The 26,900-nt window shown below is 40.9% G+C and overlaps 1 protein-coding gene across 4 annotated transcripts in view; it reads right to left on the bottom strand.

The window, feature by feature from the left end:
- The window catches only part of MARCHF10 (membrane associated ring-CH-type finger 10), a 69,928-nt gene that overhangs the window by 8,364 nt on the left and 34,664 nt on the right, over positions 1 to 26,900 (bottom strand). For 3 of the 4 annotated variants that reach the window (XM_034756112.1, XM_034756114.1, XM_034756113.1), the window contains exons 5-9: positions 24,139 to 24,288; positions 15,608 to 17,000; positions 11,961 to 12,127; positions 8,650 to 8,759; positions 5,081 to 5,194 (exon numbers count right to left, since the gene is read on the bottom strand). In XM_034756112.1, the coding sequence (XP_034612003.1) occupies positions 5,081 to 5,194; positions 8,650 to 8,759; positions 11,961 to 12,127; positions 15,608 to 17,000; positions 24,139 to 24,288 (1,934 nt within the window). The remainder of the gene's footprint in view (positions 1 to 5,080; positions 5,195 to 8,649; positions 8,760 to 11,960; positions 12,128 to 15,607; positions 17,001 to 24,138; positions 24,289 to 26,900) is intronic. The other variant, XM_034756115.1, reaches the window with a different exon arrangement.

The raw sequence follows: 26,900 nt of genomic DNA on the forward strand, positions 1-26,900 counted from the left end.
ACCGCCTGGAAGGATGGTATTGTGATCTCACTCTATAAGGGCAAGGGACCACGCAGTGAACGTAAGAGCTACAGGCCATGGGCGGTGTGTGAACCGCTGGCTAGCAGAGGCTAGCCCCCGGCCCCGCCCCTTCCATCCGAGGCCACGCCCCTTCCCCGGAACTCAGAGCCCCTACCACTGCGGTTGCCTCTGCCCAGGCTGGCTAGTGCCCAAAGCCCCCCCCCCCCCCCGCGCGCCTCCTGGAGCCTAGAAGCACCACCAAAGCAGGACCTTGGGGGCACAGTGTGGGTTGGCTGTTTGGGGAGGCACTGCCTCCCCCAGCCTCCCTTACCTGCTGCCCATGCTACAGGCCGATCACCTTGCTCTCCGTTCCAGGAAAGGTGTTTGCGCATGTTTTACGGGCATGCCTGGAGCCTTTGCTACATCGGAAGTGTCACCCCCAACAGTCAGGCTTTACGAGGAACAATGCCATTTTGGCCCTTCTCCTGTCAGAGATACATCGTGATTTCAGGAAGCCCCTGCACATAGCGTATGTTGATCTTAAGGCTGCATTTAATTCAGTAGACTGTGTTGCATTATGGAAGGGCTTGAAGGGCGCAGGTGTCCTTACTGCTCTGCTGGACTTGATTAGAGAGCTTCATAATGGAACCACTGCCCATGTTCGTCTGTTGAACCAGAGGTCAGCGCCTTTTAAATCAGTATCTGGTGGTAGGCAGGGTAGCGTTCTGGTCCCTGCACTCTTTTGTCAGGCAACGGATTTCATAATATAGCATTCCGTCAGGTCCATAGGCATTGAGGTGAGTGAGAGATCACCAACAGACCTTGACTACGTTGATGATGATGATCTTTTAGTACAGAGCCCCGACAGGTTTTGTGAGGCACTCCAGCATAGGAGTCAGCTAAAATTGGTCTCCATGTTTCATGGTCAAACACAAAACTGCAAAATCTAGGACCAGGTCCACCTGCGACTCCATTCTCATTGAACAACGAAACCGTCAAATTAGCTTCCAGCTTTTGCTATCAGGGTTCTATACTTACCAGCTCCTCCAATTTTCACACGGAAGTTCTCCATCGGATTGGCATTGCAGCATCTGCCATGTGCTGTTTACAACAGATATGGAATCAACATCATCTTAGTACGAGCACCAAGTTTAGGATTTATTTGAGCTGTATCCTTCCCAGACTGTTGTATGGCTGTGAAACATGGACACTACGCCACGCAGACTGGACAAAGCTGGAGGCTTTCCACACAAAATGTCAACGTCGTATATTGGGCATCAAGTGGAATGACTTCATCTGTAATGCAGATGTTTATGGTCATTCAGGTCTACAGACTACTGGGGCCATTGTCCGGAGGCAATGCCTTACGCTTTTTGGGCATGTCGCAAGAATACCACAAGATGTTCCAGCAAACACCGTTCTTCGGGTGGCTTGTAATATCCAGGATAAAATTCCACCAACTGAGGGATGGAGGCCCAGAGACAGACCCCCTATTACATGGGTTCATCAAGTCTGTTCTGATGTTGTACTCTCAGGCTGTCAAGCCTTTGCGGTTGCGCAGGAACGGACCAAATGGCGAACTATCTCTATGGCCGACTGTCTGACTAAGCATTGGGGAGAGAGAGAGTTCATTGGGAGTGACTCTGTCGGGGGGGGGGGGCAATTTCTATAGAAGCACAAAAAAAATCTCTCTCCCCCAGAGATAAATATTCTTCACTGGCTATGCCCCACGCAAATAGCTGTAATGTGTAGCTCTATGGAAGGGAAAGTTAAACAACACGGGAAGCCCAATGGCAGGAGTGTGCAGTTAGCAAGTGCTCAAAACGGGCGTAGAATATTTCTCAATTGTCTCTCATTTATAGTCTCACATTTACCTCCTGGCTACCCTTGTTGGTTGTTCTCTCTTTTATTGCTGTAATATATTTATATAAGAAGTGCTGAATCATGTCTGAGAAGGCATATATTTTTGAAGTGAAACTAGATGACTCACTGTATCACACTATACTCATTATTAGCCAGTGACTAATATCATGAGCTTCATTGAACAAAAGCCCTGGATCTAAATCTTAGTTCGGTTTTCTGTTTGAAGTGTTTTTGTTAAAGGTTCTTCATGTTTGCCTGTTGCTGATATACTGTTTTATAACCGGCTTTGATGACAAGACTATCTGTAACCTCTCAATACAGCAATGGTGTATTGTTTTACACTGAAAATGCTGTGAAGTGTAACCTAAAATACTGAATCACAAGGTTACGGAAAATATTATTTATGTTAAAGAAATAAAATTATTTTTAAGCTTCCCGTAGTAGCTTTTTTGTCCCTCATCTTGTAGTATTTGTCCCATGTCGGACAAGTTTGCCCAGTGTTAAGAACAGGGATCTTACTGACACTTGGGTTCTATTCCTACTTCTCTCATTAGCTCGCTATGTAGGTGATCTTGCACTGGTCACTTAGGCTCAAGTTTTCAAATGTGGCTTCTGATTTTGGGTGCCTCTGTTTTTCAGTGGTCAACATGAGACACATTCTGCTTGACTTTCAGATGTGCTGAGTTACTATTGACTTCAGCTGCGTCTGTGGGTGTTCAACATCTCTGAAAATCAAAATAAGGTGTTTCAAAATGAGCTACCAAAAATAGGTACCCAAAATCAGAGGCCACCTTTGAAAAGGTTGGGCCTCTCTTTGCCCCAATTCATAAGCTTTTTAAAATTTTAAAAATGCATTATATTTAAAAATAGGTAGGGTTTGACTTGTTTGTTCCAGCTAAAATTGTGACTTTTTGCATTTTTTGCCATGACAAAGTTGTGAGTTTTCCAATTTTTTCTATGACAAATACTCAGTCTTAATTAATTGTCTGATATGGGCCTTGGAAACTTAAGAGGTATAAAGAGGCTGAAAAACTACTAATTGTAAAGATAAACACATCAGGCCAATAACGATGTAACGAGGACTGTTGTACTAAAAGCAAAGTCTGGATTATTTTATAGTCAGCTTTTCAAAACATAGTGAGTATCAAGAGAATCCAATATCCCATAGGTCATGTTCTAATTAAAATCCTTTCCAGCTTCCAGACAGTCAGGATTGAAAGCCTCAGTTCCCATCAGTATCAAGGAGAGACCACAGATTAGCTACAAGCACCCAAAGCCACTGGATCAATATATGTGACCTTTTCAGACCAGCTCAACTATATTTATAACACTCCAATGAAGCAGTGTTCTGTGAATTAAAAAAATAAAAATGTCATTCCAAAGAGCTCCACAAGGTACAGAGCAGTTTCAACTCCAGATGGACTTTTCCTGCCAATTGAATGAAAAGCCTCTGTGGCAGCTTTGCAACTCATAAGAAGTGCTCTAAGAGAACAGAAATATGTCTTGCTCTGAAATATGTCCATGATGCCAACAAGCTGCATCATGTCAATTTTTTATTGTGAAATATGATACCAGGTGCCACCATCGGATGCATTCTGAACCGTCCTGAAGTCTTGTGTATATGCTTGAAACAGAGCTTAGTCCTGATTCTGAGTCACATTAAAGACCCCCTTATACTACGTTGGCACCAAAAAGCAGCCTTAAATTGGGTGGAACGAGCCCCCAGAGTATACCAGTTGCACTGGGGCGTGATTGGATGGTGTAGCACTGATATGAGGGCCTTAAAATGACCCTGTTCCTAGCCCTTGGATCAGGGATTGGATCGGAGGCATGGTTAGCATGCACTGCACTATCGGTGGGATTTTCAAATGTACCTATGTGACTTTGAACACAAGTCCCATTGAAAGTCGCTGAGACTTGTTCTCCTAAACCACATAAACACTTTTGCAAATCCTGACCTTCAGTTGTTCTTTTCTTCTCAGGGCCCATATGTGGCCATGTGAAGCAGAGTGAAAACTAGAGTAGACCTGAGCCACCTTAACCGTGCCTCAGCTGCAGGCATGTGGTAACTGAGAATTAGGCCAGTTGGATCCACATTCAAAAGTGCTTTTAATGGTGCACAGTTGTTGCCAGTACTTGTGCAATTGCGTTTGCTCAAAGTATGGCTTGCCACTGTTGCAACCTGCATCAAGTCACTCTTGACCATCGCAGTGATAGTGCTGGTAGAAATCACTGGTGTGGCAGTTGCACCACTGCATTTGGCATGTCTCCCAGCATGCTTTTATAAGGCTCCTACAACTCTTCTTGCACTTACCCTATGCAGTATCTCCAGTGCTTCTGACTGTAATTTTATGCATAAAAGTTTTCTGTTCACAGGGTGCAATACAACAGATTCAAGATTTATTTTATTTAAAAAAAGTAAAGACGCTTTTAATGTAATACTGCTGTTATTCAGTTTTAGATATCTGCTATCTTACACACTGAATCATGTTATTTATATAGGCCACAATTCAAAAAACTTGGTATAGCAGCTCTCTAACTGGGGAGATCTGCTTCCACAAACCCCATTTCAGGGATCTGGGTGGGGAACTCTGGGAATGCACTGGTACTGAAACAGCTAGAGGGAATTCTGTGTGAGATCATTGTAAATAGGTTTATGTTAACCAGATTAGCCAGATTGTGGATACAATGCACTGATACAAATTACAAGGGCACAACTCTGCTCTGTAGACAAGGTGTTTGGGATTCTCATTCTTTAGTGGTTCAGGCTGCATTTCCACATGCACATAGTTAATCCCAGAATATATATATATATATATATATTTGGAAAACTTTTCTTCTACTGTGGCTGGTAAGCAAGGGAAACACATAAGAAACCCCCCCCCCCCCCCCATTGCACAGTTGTATCTTGTGGAGCTGCCACACAGGGTATGGAGCATGTGTAAATAGTTGGTAATCAGTGGGGGAAATACCCATCCTGCCCTGGGATAATGTTAGGCAGGATTGTAGCTTGTACCTCTGAGGAAGGCTTAGGTTGCTTAATAAAACTCATGTGGCTGATTTTGAAAAAGGAAGACTGCCATAGATTTTAAGTGGATTGCAGAGCTTCTGTGGGCTTGACAACTAGGGAGGCATCATTAGCTGGATAAGGAGTCATGTAAGTAAAAAATGAGTAGTGGTGTGTGATTTGAAGCACTATCATTTTCACTCCTCTTACCCTGTCTCTACTGGCTTGATTGTAGTTTAGTCGCATGAGTTCTGCAAACCTCTGTTCATAAAGGTGAAGGAGCAGCACAAGGTAGAGACCTGAATTCATTAGCTCACTTTGTGCCTGTGTGCAGAGAAGAAAGCCAATTTATTTACTGTTACTGTAACGCTGGTTTCTAAAGACCTGAAGGACTAGAACCAGTACTCAGTTACTTCAGCCAGAGGCTATATTACCTACCAAACTCACTTATTAAGTCTGAACTATCTTTGTGGCCTGTATTTAATTTCTTAATTACTGTGAGTAGTGACTATCACACACAATAGCCTAGCATAATAAGGTCTCTGCACTGACATATGAGTGATCTGGCTTAGACTGGATCAGGAAGCTATCAGACTGTAGGGCCAGCAGGGACTGCCAGGATTCCTAAAACACAGCATACTAAGGACATAGGGTTGATGAGAGATTCAACACTGATCTTTGGCAAGCAATTAAAGGAGCAAAAGACTCTAAAGAGAGTCCTGTCTAAGGCTCACCTCTGGATTGGTAAATTCGTGAGGGGTTTGGGGAGTGCGGGGGCTAAGGTCAGAAGGGTCCATTATGCTCATCTAGTCTGATCTCTGGCATAAAACAGACCATAGAATTTAATCTAGAATGTAACCTGGGATCTTATAAGAAGGAAATTAAAGAGGAGAAAATCAGTTGGGTTCCATACAGCACTAAACAGGAAGAAAACAAATATAAGTTAACTTCTTGGCACAAGTAATGGCAAATCTCAGCTAATAATTAACAAAAAGATGAAGCTATGCCATCTTAAACTGCTGTATATTTTGGCACATATCAAATACAATACAGATCATCAGATCTAACATGCAAATGAGGAGTGGGCCTTTCCATAATTAGATGGAAGCTCTCCAGGGAAAACCATGAGTGTGGAGAGTTAGCATGTGGCACTCTTCCCTTTCAATGCTATATCATGGAGTGGAGTATGCTATGCTGCTGGATGTTTCAGCTTTCTGATATGATGGAAATTTGAGATCTTGACCATCTGTGGGCATTAAAGATCTCACAGCTCTTGTAGCAATCATAGGGGGTGCTGAAAACCCAGTGTCTTGGGAGCACTCTGGGTAAGTAATTAATTCTGCCTTCCCAAATTCCCCCTCTGTAGCTGAATGTTATTAATTGTGAATCTAATCAATGGGCAGAACAAAATGTAAGCATTATTTTGCCTGGCTTTTGACTATTTTTTTGTTTATGTTTTATTCTACGTCATTAGTGCCTCAACCTGCCACTGGTGAAAAGAATCACTGAAATTAACAATTATAACAATTTCCCCTTCAAATACACTGTATCATATTGCTAGCTCAGAACGACAGCCATCTTTCCAGCCCAGAAGTAGTTACCTTTCACTGTTGAAGCAGAGATTTAAAAAAAAAAAAGTGATAATTTTTTTAATGGTGCACACTGAATACTAAACGAACCCTTGAAGTTACTAATAATAGTGCGGTTCTAAGCAGCATGTTCTTGATTAAGAACATTGGCTTAAAAATTAAGCATTCAGGTACAGTAGTCCCTGAGAGGCATAGCCGAAGCACAGAACAGGAGACAGGTACTCATCAATTCTAACTGCTTCTCTGAATTTGAGCAAGTCACTTGGTCAAACTTTTTCAACAGCATCCTCTGTCAGTGCTACCAGTGTAATAATCCTAAGAGATGGTCATTGATCTGGAAACTACAGCCTTCCTGAAACTACAGCATTCATCTGCATGGCTTAGCACTTACAAAATCTCCTCAAATCGTTTTTGGAAGCTGTATTTTCATTGGCACTTATGGTGTTTTTGCTTGTTTGTGTTTTTTTGGTTCCATTCAGACAGGGAATTATATTCCAAGCCATGATGTTCTCCTCTGCGCTTTCAATGGGTATCTACAGACAATCTCTTTCTAAGTGAACCTTTATATTCATATACATTTTACAGCACAATGGCAAATCAATCAGCTAGAAAATAGTTTGGTGGTATCACTTCTATCAAAGCATGCTGGGAAATCATTTACTTTTTTATAACTAAATAAGGCCTAGAGCGATGCAGATGGGGAAATATACATTGTTTACTGCAAATAATTTGAGAAACACAATCTGGTAGAAGTGGCTATCTTCTACGAATCAGTGGGAAAACTCTGGCACACTGCACTATTTATTTAGATTTCTATAAATGCTAAATAGCATATCTATCCATATGCTTTAGGTGCTTTTGGCATAACTAGAATACATCACAAATAATACTTAAAAGTGCATCAGTACAAACAGATAGAAATCACAACCAGCAAGCAAGACCTCCCATTACCTTAATTCCCCATATCTCTCCAACAATTACTCATCCTTACAATTCCACCCATTTTCAAATGCTTAGGAAAAGAGATGAGCTTTGCAGTATGTCCTTAAATGTGTGAATTTGATGTGTTGAATCATCAAACTGTACCCAATATAGGTACAGCCTGTAATTCTGTAAAACACTCTAAAGTTTGAAAAGGGGTGTGTGTGCTTATCACTTTAGTCTGTTTATGGTTCAGTGTGATTATTCCAGAGTGTAGAGACCCTGCTATTTGACAATATGCTTTCTTTCACATTTTGCCACTTCCCCCACCAGCATGACCTACCCTGTCATTCCTGTCTCCCTTTATGAACAACATTTATCTTGTTTCTGAACAAGCTGACCCCATCACCATCTTATAGTAAAGTATTAGCACTCCATGCTTGGAATATTTATTTTCTGGAAAATTAAGCTACTCTTTGGCAGGCATAAAGCTAAAAAATACTAAATCTATTATATAATATATGGAGATATACCTATCTCATAGAGCTGGAAGGGACCCCGAAAGGTCATGGAGTCCAGCCCCCTGCCTTCACTAGCAGGACCAATTTTGCCCCCGTTCCCTAAGTGGCCCCCTCAAGGATTGAACTCTCAACCCTGGGTTTAGCAGGCCAAAGCTCAAACCACTGAGCTAACCCTCCCATCACTATTATGATGCTACGTTTGTTTTCTTACAGCTCTCAATATCTCTATATCTTACCCCTGCATTTTTCTGTTTAAAATAAATTTATTTAACTTGTTTCAAAAATAACACTTTAATATTAATAATGGAATGATGTTCAATTCCTTGAAAATAAAAAATCCACCTGAATCTTCTGTTTGTCTGTGTATTTTTTAAATTGTAAGATGCTGCAGAGGACAACTAACCTTGGCTAGTCTCTCCCTCAAGAGGCTTGCACATTGCAATGTCATCTCTACCTAGCAAACAAGAATGTTATTCCCCATCTCCAAAGGTAATTACAAACTTCCTTCACTCAAAACCTCATGATACTGGGCAGTTTTGTGAAATGAACTGTGATTATTATTCTCTGACTCTTATTACTCAGGGGCTTTTTTACATTTCTGTAAATCGGGGTAAAGAAGCATATCTCTTCCTTGCAGTTTAGCTGGCTTCAGTGCACGATGGCAGATCATTACACGCACAGAGTACTGCAAGCCAGCAGTAGCAAAATAGGATTACAGGCCTTTATTTGGAAAGAGTCCGTTTCTTACCCGAGACTGTTGGTGATTTCTGTAATAGTCATTCACATCAAAATCATCCAGATCAGCTATCAGGCTCTGCTTACACAGTTCACAGGTTTTCACTGCCCCCAGCTCAGCACCTGAAATTAAATGAGGAATTAAATACTGAACTTGTAAGTCCATATTGAGCACAGAGGCTCCGTATATTACAAAATCACTACTATATGGAACCTTTATTTTTAAGCCATTTTTTACTCAATTGCTAGCTTTGAATCTAAATTCCATTGAACTCTATTCTAATCAGACCCAGTCTTATGTGAGCTTTGTATAATGGTTTTAAATACTAGCTGTATTGTCTATTACACTCCATGTGATGTATAACCGTTTACAAAACTGTAACAGATATGGGTCACAAATGCAGGAGTTATGAGATGCATACCTTGATCAATATGGTTTATTTGACATAGAAAAGTAATATTTATATGTTCATTTGTTTCAAACAAATGTAAGTTCAAGTAATGTAAGTGGCCATTCAGGGCCAGATTTTCACAGCATTTCAGGGCCAGATTTCCAAGGCCTCAGCACCCACAACTGGGACCAGATTTTCTGATCAGTTCAGTTCCCATTTAGGTTCCTAAATGAAAGCCAGATTCTCAAAAGTCCTCCACTCCCATTGTGACACTTATGGCCAGACTTTCAAAAGAGTTCAGCCACCAGCATGCACCCAGTGTGTTGAGATCTTTCGGAAATCTGGCTTTTTAGTCCAGTGCCTAAATGGAAACTCAGCTTTTCTGAAAATCTGGCCCTAACTGTATGGGCCTGGCCCTTAGGGACCAACTCACTCAAGACTGACAGTATGATGTGAAATACTCTTTTCTCTTGCTTGTTACATACATTTATAGGTATTGTTATACTGTAGAAAAATAAGCAATAACAGAGTCCAAGATAGATTTTGTTTTTTTCCCCTTGCAAGTTGAAGAGTCAAAAAGCGGAGTTGAAAATGGTGAGTAAGATCTAACTCAGAGGGTCAGTTTTCTTTCTGGCAGGCCATTTCATTAGAGAAGTCTTCGTATCGAGCCCTCTCTCTTATCAACACCCACCGCTTGCTTCTCCAGGTCCTTAATTCCACAAAACACTAGAAGTCTGCTTGTAGTCCAGGAACCACATTTGAAAAACAACAACTCCAGATAACCAGTAACACACTTCTATTTGTATTTGTTTTAAATATTTTGGGCTCCTTCCCACTGAAGTCTGCAGGAATTTTGCCACTGACTGCAGTGGAAACGAGACTGGACTCTCTGGCTAGTCTCTCTATGACGACCTAGTGAGACCTATACGTTCTGAAACAGAATTTCATTCAATGAACTGGTGGGGATAGTGGTGAAAAAGAGAAAAGGTGCAGGAAAATTCCACCCAAGTATCAAGTAAAATATAACAATAGCATCCACACCAAGTCTCTACACTCAAGGCCTGGTCAATACCAACCAAATAAAGGTCCAGTGTGCTGCCTAGTATTTTCACTGGATGTCTTTCCTGCCCTCCCACATCATCAAAGAAGGGAACAATTGGCTCCAGTTGCTTTCCACAATAAAAAATGACACTGAGACACACCTCAATAAAGAGGAGGAAATTAATAAAATCCGCATTTAAAAAAAACAACAAAAAAACCTCAAGTAGATTTTCACCCCCAAATGGAAGAAATACTAGAGCCTCCATGAAATCCTCTTGGGACTTTGCTATTGCCATTGATTTTTTGTGTGGAAGGCAGTCAGATATTGTGGTGGCGGGTGCCTGTATAAAACTCTCAGATAGAACAATGGGTTCCAGTTGCTTTGGGGCCCACTGTATTATATTTAATATGTGGTTAGTATTGTTTAAAAGCATGTGGCCTTCTATAAACTTTTCTTGGGTATTGAAAATAATCTAAGGTTATTACAGATACTCAGATCAGGGCCTCACCCTAAAGCCAGACACCTAAAAAAAAAATCCTTTGCTGACCAGAAGTCCCATTTTTGCCCATCCAAACACATAACTAGTCAAATACCAAATGAATTTCCAGTATACCATCCCAACTCTCTCTCCCCTTGCTAGTGTTCTTTCTCACTCCGGCTCCCAAGCTGTCTGGCTGAACTCTCCCTGAACCCAGGGCAGGAGCTAGGGAAGATGAGGGAAGTAGCTCACTCCCCGGATACTGGGCTCAGTCAGGAATTTGAATAAGGATTAAGAATCTGCATTTAACTGCTACAGCCTCTGCTGGTGAAGAGTAAAACAAGGTTGGTGTGGGCTCCTGTCTTCTTGAATCTAAGAAAAGAATTTTTGATACAAATCTAAACAGTAAATTCTCACAATATATGGAATTAAGTGACAAACTTGCTTATTGTTATCTCTGGAGGCTGAGACCTGTTTCTGTGACTCTTAGATGACACTGACTCCTCTCCTTCATTGCTAGCTGCTAAATTGCACTAATAGACAGCTAAAACACACAAATGTATGCTCAATATTCTTTTTCCATGCAAGCAATGGCTTAATTGACGTGTGATTTCAAATGTAAGGGGGAGTGGTTTACAGGACAAGCTTTGTATTAAAATATGGTCCATATTATGGAAAACTTTGCAAAACCCTGCTTTGCAATTCACATTTATAGCACAATAACGTTGTTGATCTTCATTCAGGACAAGAATGGAAATAGAATACCTGGACTGTTTCAATTTAGTATTAGTGTGTATTGACCAAGTTGGGGGATGAAGATAAGGGAAGTTTGCATAGCAATAATTTTCAGTGTACCTTTCTCTAGCTATCAGTTACTTTCATAAGCATTAAAATTCATCCTATGCAGGTTCCTTCTCCCCCTATTTCAATATTTTAAAAAAAACACACGTTTATCTCACTTTATAGATTTGTCATTCAACATGCTCCCTTTCCTCCCCATTAATTAGTCTTACATGTTTATGGATCCTACAAATTTGATGTTCACATGATACCGCTGGTAATGTGTAAATCCCTCAGCATTTGATATATATTTTGGCTTATTTTAAACAGTAAACTCTGGAAATTTAGAATGTTATTTGTGCTCATCTGTTGATTTAATGGCCAGGAGTCTAAGCAAGGCCATGAAATATTTGCAGTTATTTGACCTAATTTTTGCATTGTGGAAAAAGATTAAAATGTTGACAAACCTATGGGATAAATTCATCCCTGGTGTAACTCGACTGATATCACCTGGTATAGCTCCACTTATGGCAGGGAGTGATTCCAAAGGTGAATTTGGCCCTCACATGATGAGGTTTCTTAAATTAGTGACATGCTGTTGCACTTGTTGTACTCTCCTCTCACATTCCTACCTGATTTTATCTTCGCTTTCAGCCACGTTTTTAGACATTCCTGATGAACAAACTGTAGGGTTCCTACGCACCCACATGGTTCTACCAGTGGATTGGTTAAAGAGCCCCCAGCAATCTGACATATCCGACATTGGTCTCCTTCCTCTTCTGAGTCTTCTGCCAGTAGACTAAAGACACAATAAAACAAATCAGAAGTGTTCTTTCACCAAACTTTACAGTCCAACATTAGACTCAATTTATATTTTAATTAACATGTTTTGGACGGGGGGTTAAAGAGGCTTCCCTAAACATCTTTCAGTACATGTCAGTGATCTGAACAAATAATATCCAATGAGTTGCAAGTACTATTCACTGTCAAACAAGGTGTACAGGGGGGAGAGGAATCTTGTGGTTTCTAAATCCTTGGGTTTTTTTTAATTTTTGAATCCATGATTGACCGTGTACAGCTCAGAAATTACAGCTGTTTTTATACAAGAACAACAATGTTTTACACTCAACCCCTGCAGAACCAGTTAGGGTGTGGTAGCTAATGTGTACTGCCTTATTTGCAAAGCTGTGCTGTGCTGACATCAAGGAAATAAATGGAATGTACATTTTTTTTAAAGGGGAAATATATTTTAACTAGAAGTTAAAACAGTGTATAGGGATGAGAGGACATTTTAATGACTCTCCAACTACAAACAAATGGAGAAAAATGTGAACTTTTTTTTTTAAACTAAACTACAATCAACACTTCTTGCATGCATCAAAATGACCAGAAAGGATTCATGTTCAAGGACTATAATTCTAAACAACAAAACAACTGAGAACTGGATTGATTTTAGTTAAACTTGGCAAACTCATCATAAACAGATTTTCTGAAGGTGAAAAAGCAACTCAAAAAATACCTCTGCTTTCCTTTTATGGTGATAAAACATGAGACCCTATAGAGTTATATAGAGGTGTCTAAAATGCTGTATATCTTTAGAAAACGGGACAGTCCCCAGGTATACATCACTTGGTGATGGGCTATTTGCTGGTGCTTGTAGAGTATCTAGAGGATCTGTGTCAGGGATCTTTATTCAGGACAGGCTGATTGGAGATTGGACAGATTGAGACAATAGGAGAAGCTTCTATCCCCAGGACTCCCACTTCCTTCCTAGCCTGCCCTTCCAACATGATTCATCTCCCTCTGCTGCTAGTTTTCTAGCAATCCCCGGGGCTAAGAGCTTGCTGGGGGACAGCAGATGGTATTAGGTAGTCAAGCGGGCGCATGAAAGTGGCAGTGCAGCTATCTGGGGCCGGTAGCTGTAAGGAAGTGGGTGAAAAAGCCAGAGTCTGTTACAGCCTAGAGTTGGTGGGTGGGGTTTTCTGGAAAGGGGATGGGGGTGGGAAGAAGTGGACATGTTGGGCTGGAGTAAGGAAAGAAAGGGGGTAGGGGATTGAGCAGGAGCGGCGCCAGGGTTTTTGGCACCCTAGGCGGGGATCCTTCCATGCTCCCGGTCGTTGTCGGCAGTTCTGAGGCAGGGGGGTCCTTCTGCACTCCCGGTCTTTGGGGCACTTCGGCGGCAGGTACTGGAGCGAGTGAAGGACCCACTGCAGAATTGCTGCCGAAGACCCGGAGCACGGAAGACACCCCCCCCCCCCCGCCGCCGAATTACCGCCAAGGCCAGCAAAATGTCGCCCCCCCAAAAAAATCCTGGTGCCCTAGGTGACTGCTTAGGTCGCCTAAATGGAAGCGCCGGCCCTGGGACTGAGAATGAAACAGAGCTGTTGTTGGAGATGGGGGTAGAGAGGAGGAGATGAGTTTATTCCTCTATAGTCATTTTTCAGTGTAGCATACATAAGGTTTGTATGTCTGTAGTATTCTAAGGGTTAACACCGTTTGAAATAAAGCATCTTTGTTCTTTTAAGGGTCCAGTTTACATTCTGGTACTACTGTATGACTCAGAGCTATGTCACTTCTCTTAAGTGCCAAAACTGAATATGTGGCCAGTTGGTTTATGTTCTGGGGGAGTGAAGAGATGGGATGGAAAGGCACATTTTCATGAAAACATCTTTGTTCTTAATTGTTGAAACAACTGCTTGAGAAAAAGAGCAGCTTGCTGATTAGTCAGCAGCAGGAAACCCAGAGTTGACCAATACGCCTTTATCAGAAAGTCTTTTCAGTCAAGGAAATTACAGTTTTTAGGGAAGAAAGTGAAGAAACTGGGTCAGCTAACAAGTTTTTAGAACAGACAATCCTCTTAACTTCCTTAGCATCTGTATGGATGTCTTCTTTTTATCTATATTCCTTGCATAACCAAAAACTTGGTCTAAAAGAGATTAAGGAGGGCTATGATACCCTAAAAAGCAAGAAAATAATAAGCTGAGCCACCTCTTAACTATATCCTAATGCCCACCCAGCACACTTCCACTGACAATGACAGACTCCAGATCATCCAAAGGAATTTACTTCTGCCTTCAACTGATAAAGAAACATACTGCAAAGAACACATTCATCTCCTTCACCGTATTGCACAAACCTTAATTACAACCTCAGCAACATTAGCAAATGTTCAGGGTTGACACAAGGTAAGTGTCGTGTGTCAGAACATCAGGATGCAATCTATGTTTTGCTGTAGTAAAATGGCGGTTATCTTCCACAGCCTGTGTTCCATTGGAAACAACGAGAAGTTCTGCCATTTTTACTAGTGGGGCACGTGTGTGTGTGTGCGCGTGCAGACACGCCCTACTAAAACTGATGGCATAAGCAGCTTCAGTATCATTGTAAGTTATGAAAAATGGCAAGTATTTGAGTAAGGGAAAATTGTAACTATAATGGGCAATATGGGGGGAGGGAAAGGGGTTACTACCTAATTCTTCACCTGTGTACACAAAGGTAGCTAGCAATAAGTTTTAACCATATGGAAATTTTCAAAGATTATAAAATCCAGCCACTTATTACCAAAGGGGATCCAAAAGGTCAAACACCGAGCAACCTTAATATAAACAAATACAGAGCTCTCCACAGAGAGATTCCACAGAGCTCTCCATTTAGCTATAGAACTGCATGTTGCTGTGAAATCATGGATGTGTATAATTATACTGTTACGAGTTAAGCCAAGTCTCATTAAAATTAGGGTATGCAACTGCCATCCTTCATTTAAGATAGCTGTAAGAAACAGTCAGATCCTTTTATAGAACAGTAAGTCTCCACCCCAAACAGAAGTGCATGTCGCTGCCCAAAATACAGGCACAAGCACATGTGAGGTTGCGCGGGAATTTGAACTAATTGGATGGAGGGGGGGCTTCCCAGGGACTGTTTTAGTAGAGTGGTGTGTGTATGTGTGAGAGAGAGGCAGGAGAAACCCCACAGAAGAGGAAGAAAGCCAGGTGCAGCCTGAACAAGCACAGAGTATGGCCCTGAGAAAAACCTATAGAAAGAGCTTTTAGGTTGAATGCTGGCTGAATGGGCTTGGAGCTGTGAGCAAAGAAAATATCGCCAGTTGTTTGTTTCCTTCTGTGTTCAGGGAAACAGGACTTTGTATGTTCTTTGGAAATAAAAAGGATTTCTTCAGAGATACCTGCCTCCATCATCAATTTCTCCTCCCAATAGAAACAACCCACAGGGCCTCAAACTTTGGCTAATTGCTCATGTCAAAAAGGTAACGATACATATTTCTCACCTCTCCTGCAGTTTCTTAAGCTTCTCTGGGTCTGCATGTTTGTTTATTTCCTTTGCACTTGTGGTATCACATGCTGTAATGCTGCTCATAGCACTACTTTGATTTTGTAAATCAGACACTGCCAGCAAAGCAAGTGGTAATTGATCATGTAATGTGCCAGCCATGTGAAGGTGGGCTGTGAAATTCGTTTGAAACAAAGATGGGCTGGAAGAATCTATAGATAAAAAAGAACTATGTGAATTTAGTAAGTTCTCTTCATCATGTAAGGCAGCATTTGCAGATGTACTCTTTAAACCATTATCTATACTATCATCCAGTAGGCTATTATCTTCAGGTGTACTGACTATAGGTGATGAAGATTCATAACTTCCTGTAGCAGAAAAAGAATCTCTATTTCTTATAGGAGACAAGGGTCTACGGACATTAAACCTTGAACTTCCATCCAAATCCAATACTTGAGATGATACAGTTGTCGAGCTCAAATTTGTTGAGACCTCAGCTCTATGAGCAGATTGTATTAATGATCTTGGAGGATTATATGCAGAATGCAATAATGGTCTATGAACTGTTGACCTTGCAGAAGTAAGGAGATCAGTATAACGCCTCTGGTTGCTTTCATAGTCTTGCAATTCTCTGTTATAAATATTGACGCTAGGCCTATCTATAGAGCTAATGTTATTAAGAGTCTCAGCAATAGGTGCGCTGCCCGGTCTGCTTTCAGCTCGTGAGCTTCTTGAACTAAATAATGGAGTTTCATTTTCATTGCAATCAGCACCTACAGAAGAATTCCCATCTGGAGTGTAAGACTTTCCATAGTCCCTAAAGTTTCTTCGCCTTAATGAAGACTGTTCAACAGCTGTGTCCATGACATTGGGTTGTCTTAATGGTTGATGAGAAGATCCAACTCTTCTTGATGAAATGCTTCTATCATCTCCAGCTTCTTCGGGGTTACATTGTTCATCTTGTGCCAAGGATGCTCCACTAAATTTCCTAATTTGTTCTAGAGGAGTAGGAGAGTGATTTAGATTGAAAGAAAGGAATTCCTTCTCTAGTAAATCATCATCTTTCGTATCATTTTCTTCACAGGTCTCTTCCATGTTTAAGCAAAGCATAGAATAAAAGTTTTCATCTCTAAACTTCAAAGGGGCCATTTTAGTGGGTATAAAAGATGGACCATGTGACTCGTTTGAGACAAAGGAACCATGAGCTCCTTGCAAGGTAGATGTAGAAGATAGAGTTGGAGACTGCTGATCCTGTGGAAGGACATTTCCTATTTTGCTATCTTTGTTTAGACCTTTACGATCGAGATTTAGCTTAGAAGACTGGATTACATTCCTTTTCTCTTGTGATCGCTTCTTGTTCGTGAGCATAGTTTCATTTGTCACTCCTAGATCTGCAGTGAAAACAAAATCAACTTTCAGCATTTGATCCTTTTTGTTTCTAGTGCCTAACACATGCTCTAAGTGGCTATTTCTTACCACTGCGGTTCTGGTATTGATGTTATGACACATTTAGTTATAGGTAACTGCAGTTCTAGTGCCCTTTAACACAATTAGTAGACTTTATTCATAAACTCTTCTAGGGTTCAGACAAGAAATCAATATTACTTTGCTATCTGGACACCTGTAAGACCATATAAAGGAAATTCATAAATCATGCTAAATGGTGCACTGGCACTTCTGGAGGTCCAATTAACACATGTCTCCTTCCCAGCATAAATATTGTCACACCTACTACTTGCATTCAATGTGTAGTTCCAGAAGGAAATGCCCTTTTGTGATCAACAGAAATTATCACAATGTTTTAGATTTTTTTTCTGTTCAAAATTTATAGTAATTATTTGTAAATAGCATCATAGCACCTCTGTCTAAGGCTTTCAAAGCTCTTCACAAATTGAGTAGGTATTATCCATGTTTTACAAATGGAAAAAGTGATACACAGAGGTGAAATGACATGCCCAAAGTCACACAGCTTATCAGCAGTAGAGATGCAAACAGACTCTTGGTCTCCAGATTCCCAGTCACCCATTCTAGCCACCAAATAATGCTCCTTCCCATGTGATGTGTACTGTTGGTGAAAGGGGTCAGAATGATATCCCTGAAATCCTCTGTGCCCATTAGTGACTGTATCGTAGAGGATCACCCACCTGTAGGGAATTAAGAATAGTTCGTTCTCCAAGAAACCATCTAATTCTTGGTTTCTAAGTGCAACATAAAATGCCAGTTGTGGTCATAGCAATTGTTTCTAACATGGATGCCTAGAAACAGGACTGAGACATGCTGATTTCACAAAGACCACTGACCTGCAATCAATCACTTTTAGTCACCATTAACCTAGCATGAATGAAAATTAAGAACCAAGACCTGAAAAAGATTTCTGATATAGCCTGTCTTCCATTACAGTATCCAAAATAGCCAATTTAGTTTGGCTAGAAGAGGGCAGACCATCAGTCATCATGGGAAGGCATCCTTTGTCAAAACTTTCCAAGTATGACTAAAAATGAGTAAGAAAATGGAACTAGATCCTGTGTCTATTGTAACATCATCTGACATTACATGAGCGTGTTAGGGGATAAGCAAAGAACAGCTATTAAGGGCATAGTCTAATAAAAGTGCATAGGCTTACCACTGCTTCCTCTCTCTAAATTACAAGCAACTTTCAGGGAAGTGCTCCTACAATTCCCATTGACTTTAACAGGAGAACACAGATGCATCCAAGGCCGGGTTTAGTCCTATATTTCTTGGTTTTGGAAAGGATTTTCCATTTTAGCCATGACCATGTGCTTTTTATTTCTTTTATCACAGTACATAGTATGGACTCAGGGAGAGTAATGGCTTTTAGAGGAGGAAAAACAGATTGTGTTCACCTCAGACTTTTCACAAATCACTAGGCTGTATCTGCCTCTTCTTATCATGTTATTCTACAATTAAGAAGAATAACATGGTAAGAAGAGGTGAGACAAAGCACATGAGGGGCAAAATTCAGCTATCCTATTATAAAGGTATTGGTGACAGGTGTGGTGTTAATGAAATTGTTTAATTAAACTGACCCAACAGTGAGAGAATAAGAAGCAAGGGGGAGAGAGAGGGCCTAGATCTACAAACAAGACAGAGCTCATAGCTCCTGAATTCTAATGAGAGAGAAGCTGTGAGTGACGTCTTCTGGGGCTTTGGTCAAGTCACTTAAGTCAACATTTTAAATAAAAAAAAAAAAGCTTCTTATTTTGGATGTCTCCGTTTTTGAGTGCTCAGCTACAGACATCAATGGACTGATTTTCAGAGTTGCTAAGCATGAGTAGCTACCATTGACATCAACTATAAAAAAAAACCTGAGGAATACAAAATTAGTGCACTTCTGAAAATGTGGACATTAACATATCTGCCTTGTGTTTACCCAAATTCCTAGGGATAAGGAGTTGAGGATTAATCACCTTAAAATTTTTAAGCACTTGGATAAGCACTAAAGATACATTCTACTATATATTTTACATTTTTGTTTTTTTTAGTCTCTTTGGAATATGACTTTTCTGCAGATCACCAGATAATAAACCTAGGATATTTATATTTTTAAATGTTAACAGTCAATTCTCTGACTTTTTACTGAACAGATATTCTTTATAGTAACTATTTAAGGTGTTAAAATTTGTAATATACAGTACAGAATAAACGCTGCTCGAGTGGGACATTTCCCATAAGGACAGCAAGATGAATGCGTGGCTCCACGGATGATGTTGACAGGAGGGCTTTTGTCTTCCTCAACTATGGGATGTTCCAGGAAAGAGGAATGCTGGGAAGTTATGGGGCCCCCCTGACTAAGAAGGAGAACAGCATCTTCACACATAACTCACCAACATATTGAGTAGATATATACCTCGATATAACGCTGTCCTCGGGAGCCCAAAAATCTTAACGTGTTATAGGTGAAACCGCATTGTATTGAACTTGCTTTGATCCACCGGAGCGCAGCTTTACCGCATTATATCGGAATTCGTGTTATATCAAGGTAGAGATGTAGTATGGGGAATGAACAGGAGGAACTGGAAGTAATACTATATAAACTAAATTATGACTTAATTGGCATCACAGAGACTTGGTAGGATTACTGTAATGTTGGTATAGAGGGGCATAGCTTGTTCAGGAAGGACAGGCAGGGACAAAGAGAAGCGGTGATGTATTAGATATCAAGAATACAAATACTTGTTCTGACGTCCAGAAGGAAGTAAGAGGCAGTTTAGCTGGAAGTCTTTAAAAGGGGGTGGGGAGGAACAGGGACAATGTCATGGTAGGGATCTGTTCTAGACCACCCAATCAGAGGAGGAGGTGGATGAGGCATTTCTAGAACAAATAACAGAAATATCCAAACATAAGATGGGGTAGTAATGAGGAACTTTAACTACCCAGCCATCTGTTGGAAAAGTAATATGGCAAAATACAAAATGTCTGTTAAGTTCTTTGAATGTATTGGTGACAACTTCTTGTTTCAAAAGGTAGCAGAAGTAACCAGGGGGACAGACGTTTTAAACTTGATTATGATCGAGAGAGGATTTGGTTGCAAATCTGAAGGTTGAAGGCAATTTTGGTTGAAAGGGATCATGAAATGATAGATTTCATAATTCTAAGAAAAGGAAGGAATTAAGCAGCAGATAAGGATAATAGACCTCAAACAAGCAGACATTAACAAACTCAAAGAACTGGTGGGTAAGGACCCATGGAAAGAAAATCTAAGGAAGTGGTTCCCAAAGTGGGGTTCGTGAACCCTTGGGGGTTCATGAAATGTATCAGGGAGTTCTCAGAAAAAATTCTATAATGGCGGACAGAGCCGTCCCTAGGAACCCTGGGCGCAGGGGCCAGCATCCGGAGCCCCGTGACCATGACTTCCTGGCAGGACATAAACTTTGGTTGGATCAGTACACTAAAACCAATATAATTGCACACCTAAAAGGACTTTGCACAATGTTCAGGCAATACTTTCCAGCTATGTCAGGCGATAATGACTGGATCAGAACCCCTTTGATGATGATACTTTCTCAATGCAGATATTGAGCACTGAGGAAAAAGAGAAATTGAGATCTCCTGTGATTATGAACTGAAAAGGAGTTTGAGGTCTGTCATTGATCAACTTTTGGCTGAGTTTAAGAAATGAGTACACCCTGCTGGCAGAAAAAGCGACTATAGTTTTGTTAATGTTTTCAACAACATACTTTCTCACATAAGTATTTTCCTCGTATGCACATCTGAAAACCAAATACAGAAGCAGACTCAATGCTGAACCAGACCGGAGACTTTATCTTTCTCCAATGGTTCTGGACTTCCAAGAGCTATGCAGATCAAAGCAAGTGCATCATAGAATCCTAGAATATTATGGTTGGAAGAGACCTCAGGAGGTCATCTAGTCCAATCCCCTGCTCAAAGCAGGACCAATACCAACTAAATCATCCCAGCCAGGGCTTTGTCAAGCCGAGCCTTAAAAACCTCTAAGAATGGAGATTCCACCATCTCCCTAGGGAACCCATTCCAGTGCTTTACCACCCTCCATCCATCACACTCAGGAGATTTAAACGTCAGGACTCCTTATGAGAAATGGAAAGGTAGGCTGATATTTTTTGCTGTTTCTAAAATTAAATAGACTGCTAGTGTTGTTTTTTAAAATTATTATGAAAAACAAGTTTAAGCTTTGTTCTAGTCGTGGGTTGTTTGCCTGGACTGCTCAAGACACGAATGCTTGTGGGAGGAATTCTTTATTTGAGTTGGCTTCTTAAATACCTTCATGCTGTTTCACGTCTGGTACTCCTTGATTAAACTGTAGGAGGCTTAATTGAAGTGATATGAGCTACAAAACTGAAATCTTGGAAGAGTGTTGCCATTTTCATAATGTAATAAAATTAATAATGTAATGATGATAATAATAATAAATAGTGTGTAATAGGCATATCATAAAAAACCCAAATTATTTCCAAGATCACTGCTGCTATAATTTATGCTCAGGTAAGGGAGAAAATCCCTGGAAATATTTATATTTGATTTGATATTTTCGTGAAAGGGGTTAGTAGGTTGTTAATGTTCAGGAACCACTGATCTAAGAGAGAAAAGTTCAGGAGAGATGGCACTTTCTTAGAGACATGAGTGAAGGCACAACCGCAAAGTATCCTGATGAGAAGGAAAGATAGAAAGACTAGGAAGAGTCCAATATCGCTGCATCAATAGCTCTTTGATGATCTGAAAATCAAAAAGGAATCCTGCAAAAAGTGAGTACATGGACTAATTGCCAAGGAGAAGTATAAAAGAATAGTACATGCATGTAGGAACAAATTCAGAAAGGTTAAGGCACAAAATGAGTTACACCTAGCAGGGGACATAAAAGGCAATAAAAAGAGGTTCTTTAAATATATGAGGAGCAAGAGAAAGGCGAAGGAAAGTGTAGGTCCTACACTTAGTGGAGAAAGAGAGCTAATAACCGATGACAACAAAAAGGGTGAGGTACATAAGGCCTATTTTGCTTCAATCTTCACTAAAAAGGTAAATGGTGACCAACTACTTAACAGAATGTTAACAACAAGGGGCTGTATACAAGCCAAAACAGGGAAAGAACAGGTTAAAGAAATATTTAGATGTACTCAAGTTGGCAGAGTCTGATAAAACTCATCCTAGGGACTTAAGGAACTAGCTGGAGCAATCTCGGAACCATTAGCAATTATCTTTGAGAACTCCTGGAGGATGGGGGAGTTCCCAAAAGGCTGGAGAAAGCCAAACATAGTACCTATCTTTAAAAAGGGGAACAAAGAGGACCTAGGAAATTATAGACCACTCAGCCTAACTTTGATACCGGAACAAATTCTTAAATAATCAGGTTGTAAGCACCTTGAGGATAATAGGATTATATGTAATAGCCAGCATGGATTTGTTAATAACTAATGATGCCAAACTAACCTAATTTCCTCCTTTGACAGAATTATTGGCCTAGTGCATGGGGGGAGGGGGGCCACGAGGAAGCTGTAGACATGATGTATATTGATTTTTAGTAAGGCTTTTGACACAGCCCCACAGGACATTCTCCTAAGCAATGAAGGGAAATGTGGTCTAAATGGAAATACTATAAGGTGGGGTACACAACTGGTTGAAGGACAGTACTCAGACTAGTTATCAATGTTTTGCTGTCAAACTTGGGGGATGTGTCTAGTGAGGTCCCACAGGTCTCATACTAGTCATTATTTTCATTAATGACTTGGATAAGAGAGTGTATGCTTATAAAATTTGCAGATGATCTCAAGTTGGGAGGGGTTGCTAGCACTTTGGAGGACAGGATTAAAATTTAAAACAACCTTGACAAATTGGAGTATTGGGGGTTACAGGTAACATGTGTCAACAATGTGGTGCATGTGCAAAAAAGGTGAACATTATTCTGGGGTGTATTAACAAGAGAGTTGTATGTAAGATACAGAGGGTAATTGTATCACTCTATTTGGCACTGGTGATGCCTCAGCTGAAATATTGTGTCCAACTCTGGATGCCACACTTTAGGAATGATGTGGGCAAACTGGACAGAGTTTAGAGGAAAGCAACAAAAGTGATATTTAGAAAACCTGACATACAAGGAAAGGTTATAAAAATTGGACATATTTAGTCTGAGGGGGCACCTGATAAGTCCTCAAATACATAAAGGGCTATTATAAAGAGGACAGTGATCAATTATTCTTCATGTCCACTGCAGGTAGAATAAGAAGTAATGGGTTTAAAATATACCAAGGGATTAGATTAGATATTAGGAAAAGCTTTCTAACCATAAGGGTAGTTAAACTCTGGAACAGGCTTCCAAGGGAGGTTGTGGAATTCCCATCACTGGAGGTTTTATAGAACATGTTGACCAAACACCTGTTGGGAACAGTCTAGGTACACTTGCTCCTGCCTTAGTGCAGGTCCCTTTTTAGCCCTATAATTGTGTGACCCTGTCTGCTGCTTTACTGCAACAGAATATCCAGTCAATGGCAACCTATTTGGCCAGTTCCAAGGCATGAAGTTGTGTATAGCCATGTGTTAGATTAGAATTTCAGAGGTATTTATCTTATACAAAAGTTATCAAAGACTGAAAAATAAAATGCAGTAATATGTGATGTTTGTTTTATTCAGTATATTTGTTATTTTAAGAATGTTTAATGGCTTCTTCAATCAATTGGATCAGCCATTTAATTTAGATAGATAGGCTGCACGGAATTTAGAGGATGGATACATTTTTCTAAAGCTATACATTTATTAAGACGACTACTTTATTTAGTGAATTGCTTTTATGTCTCCTCTACGGCAATATATATATCAAATGACAATATGAGAATATCCGTTAATTAAGGCCCCTTCTATATTGGTAGTGTAAATGGACCTTAAAGTGAAGGTAAATGACAGTTTAAGGCCTCTCCATGGTACTGGAGTGGGGACACCGTGGTGTAAATGAACTCTTACAGATCCATTTGTCAGCAGCCTAGAAACAGACAGCTCTACGTTTCTACAGACCAAAAGAGTCGTAAAGGAGATTCTTCTCACCAGATGCGCTGGTAACTTGTGCCTTTGCCTGCAGCAACGAGGCCTGTCTGTCTCTGTCTTCCAATTTTCTCAGATTCTGTGTGTCTGGGCTTCCTAACAATCCTCCCTGGTTCATTCTCTTCCTCCTTAATAATGACTGCTTCTGGGCAGCTGTTAAGTAAAAAACCTTTTCAGTAATTTTATTATATTTTCAGGGAAAGAGTTTCCATTAAAATATTTGTTCTTAAAAGACCTAGAAGATAAGTCCCTCCAAGGTCTTCCTCTGTAGAGCAAGAGACTACATCAGCACTGATTTCTCTTTTGGCAAATCTTTGTCATTTATACTTAACTGAAAATAGAAAGAAAAATTTGTATTTCAAAGAAAAAATGCCAGACAATTTATTCCTGCAAAATGTGTATAACGTTAGCTGTTTTTTTTTTTTTTTTTTTTTTTTTTGGATATACAGAGTCATATTCAGTGAACAGAGATTTGGGGGGTTATCCAAACTCACATTTAGCTTCACAATATCGAAATACCAATCTCTCTTCATTAAGAGAGCCATAAAGAAACATTTGAATTTTTTCAAACTCTATTTTGAAATGTAAAACTTTTTTCAAGGAAAATAACTTTTATGAACAGTTCTAATTAAATTAATATATTCAAAGCAATGGGAATTTCCATAAATCTCTGAAAGCTGAAACAAAGACCTGTCTTCTCCAGTAATAAATCACAGCTGAAGTTCTGTTAGGAGGCTTGGTAGCTGGTCTCACTTCATTACATACTGACCAACTATCCAGTTTGGTGGTCAGCCTCCATATCCATAGGGGTAACTGTCGGTTTCCAAAGACAAACTAAGGATTCACCTAGCATAGAAATTAAGGTTCAGATTTTCAAAATCTCAGTCAGTTCTTCAACTAACTGCTCAACATGCGCAATGGGGTCCAGATTGTCAAAGCTCAGCTGCCATTTATGCACCTGTAGCGGGGTAGATACCGGCTCCTGCCCTGCGGGGCTAGAAACAGCCCAGGAGAGGGCTGTGGCTGGGCCAAGAAGCCTGGGCTGATTGGGGAAAGTAGGCTCAGCTGTGGCCATGCCCCAATCAGGCCCAGCTGGCCCCTATAAGAGACTGTGAGCCAGGGCCCTGTAAGTTTCCCTCTGCCTCTAGAGGGAGAAGGGCCTGGCTGCAGGGACCTAAGCAAGACACCTAGATTGGGAGCAGGGCTGGGGAAGGGCCAGGGGAACTGGGAGCTCCCGGCTGACTATAGGCTGAATAGGTGCAGGGTTGCAACGGGACAGCCCATGGGTAGGCAGAGGCAGCAGGTCCAAACCCCTTTGCCTGTGATGAGTGGCTTATACTGCAGTCTGCCCTAGTGAACAGGGGCTAGGTGGGGACTGGGCAGTAGCCAAGACTGAGGCAAAGTGGGGATAGTGGGTGGGGGTTCCCCTGGGAGGGGGAGACCCAGAACTGTGGAGTTACTGCCAGGGTGCAGCACCCAGTTAAAGGGGCACCGGGGTCCTGTGAGGGACACCGGCCTGAAGAGGGCGCTCTGGAGGCTGGATGATAATTCCCGAGGACAACCAGCAGGAGGCGCTGCAGGGTGAGTCTGCGCCCGCTTACAGCATCTAAACAAGGACCATATTCTCAAGAGCTCATTGCCCAACACACACCTAATGTGCTGAGCTCTTTTGAAAATCTACCCACTTACAGTTGGAGACATGAGCTCAACTCTTCTGAAAATCCAGCTGATTGTGGGTACTGATCTCTCTGAAAATCTGGCCCTAAATGAGCCTCCTGCCCATGGAGAAGGCTAACAGGATTTGCCAGGAAAGCATTAGGAAATTTGAATTATTACTCTTTATCTCTGATAAAGAGGCCTCCAGTTTAAAATTAGCTAGATCCTAAACAGATTGAGCTGTCACTATTTTTAATTTATTATTAATTTTGGAAAGTTGGCTTTACCCTCATCTGAAAGATAAAGGCCAAAGATAAGCATCTCTGGTCTGAAAGTGTCATACGGAGATGGACCTGAAACAAAAAAATTTCCACTTGAACACCTCCAAACTTCAGAGAGCATTTACAATCCCAGACCAGATAAAGATAAGACTTCCACACTGTGCCAAAAAGGTAGTGTGGCCAGGCAGAAGAGAGGGGTAAGGAAAAGCTGTTCCATTCAGCATTTTCCCTGTACAAACCAGTGGATATGAACAATATATTAATTAATGCCAAGACTAACATTACCTCCTCCCATATGCTCCGTGACCCCTTTCAGGGAGTCAAAAGTGCAGCTGCCAGAGGAGTCAAGCCGCGTCAAGAGATAGGGAGCAGGATACATCCCCAGAGTCTGAAGGGTCAGGCCCTATTCTATGGATCTTTGGCCTCTAAGTATTTGGCAGACTATATTCCTGCTCTTTATACAGATCCCATGTAGGTAAGGGAATGATAGGTTGCATCTTCATGGACACAGGAGCTGTAGCTCTCTTCATGCAAGTGCTCCCCTTCTGTGCATTTCTATGCAGGAGGGGAGGACATGTCTCCAAAGTAAACAAAAAAAAGCTGTATTTTCAATTCATAAGGCACTCCTAGGAGTCCTGGCACTGGTAGTTCACCAAGCAACTTGTTTCCAGCTGTGAGTAGGAGAGGGCTCTGCTTTTCACTTGGCCTTGGAAAGAAGAGGAATTAAATGTTCTATCAAATTTTCAGTGAGTGTCAGGAAGCTGGTTGGCTGAGATAGGCACCAAGAAGGAAGAGCTGATTTACTTTGGGCTGTGATCAAGAGGTGAT

This window comes from Trachemys scripta, chromosome 23 (genome assembly GCF_013100865.1).
Source record: "Trachemys scripta elegans isolate TJP31775 chromosome 23, CAS_Tse_1.0, whole genome shotgun sequence".
Classification (NCBI taxonomy): domain Eukaryota; kingdom Metazoa; phylum Chordata; order Testudines; family Emydidae; genus Trachemys; species Trachemys scripta.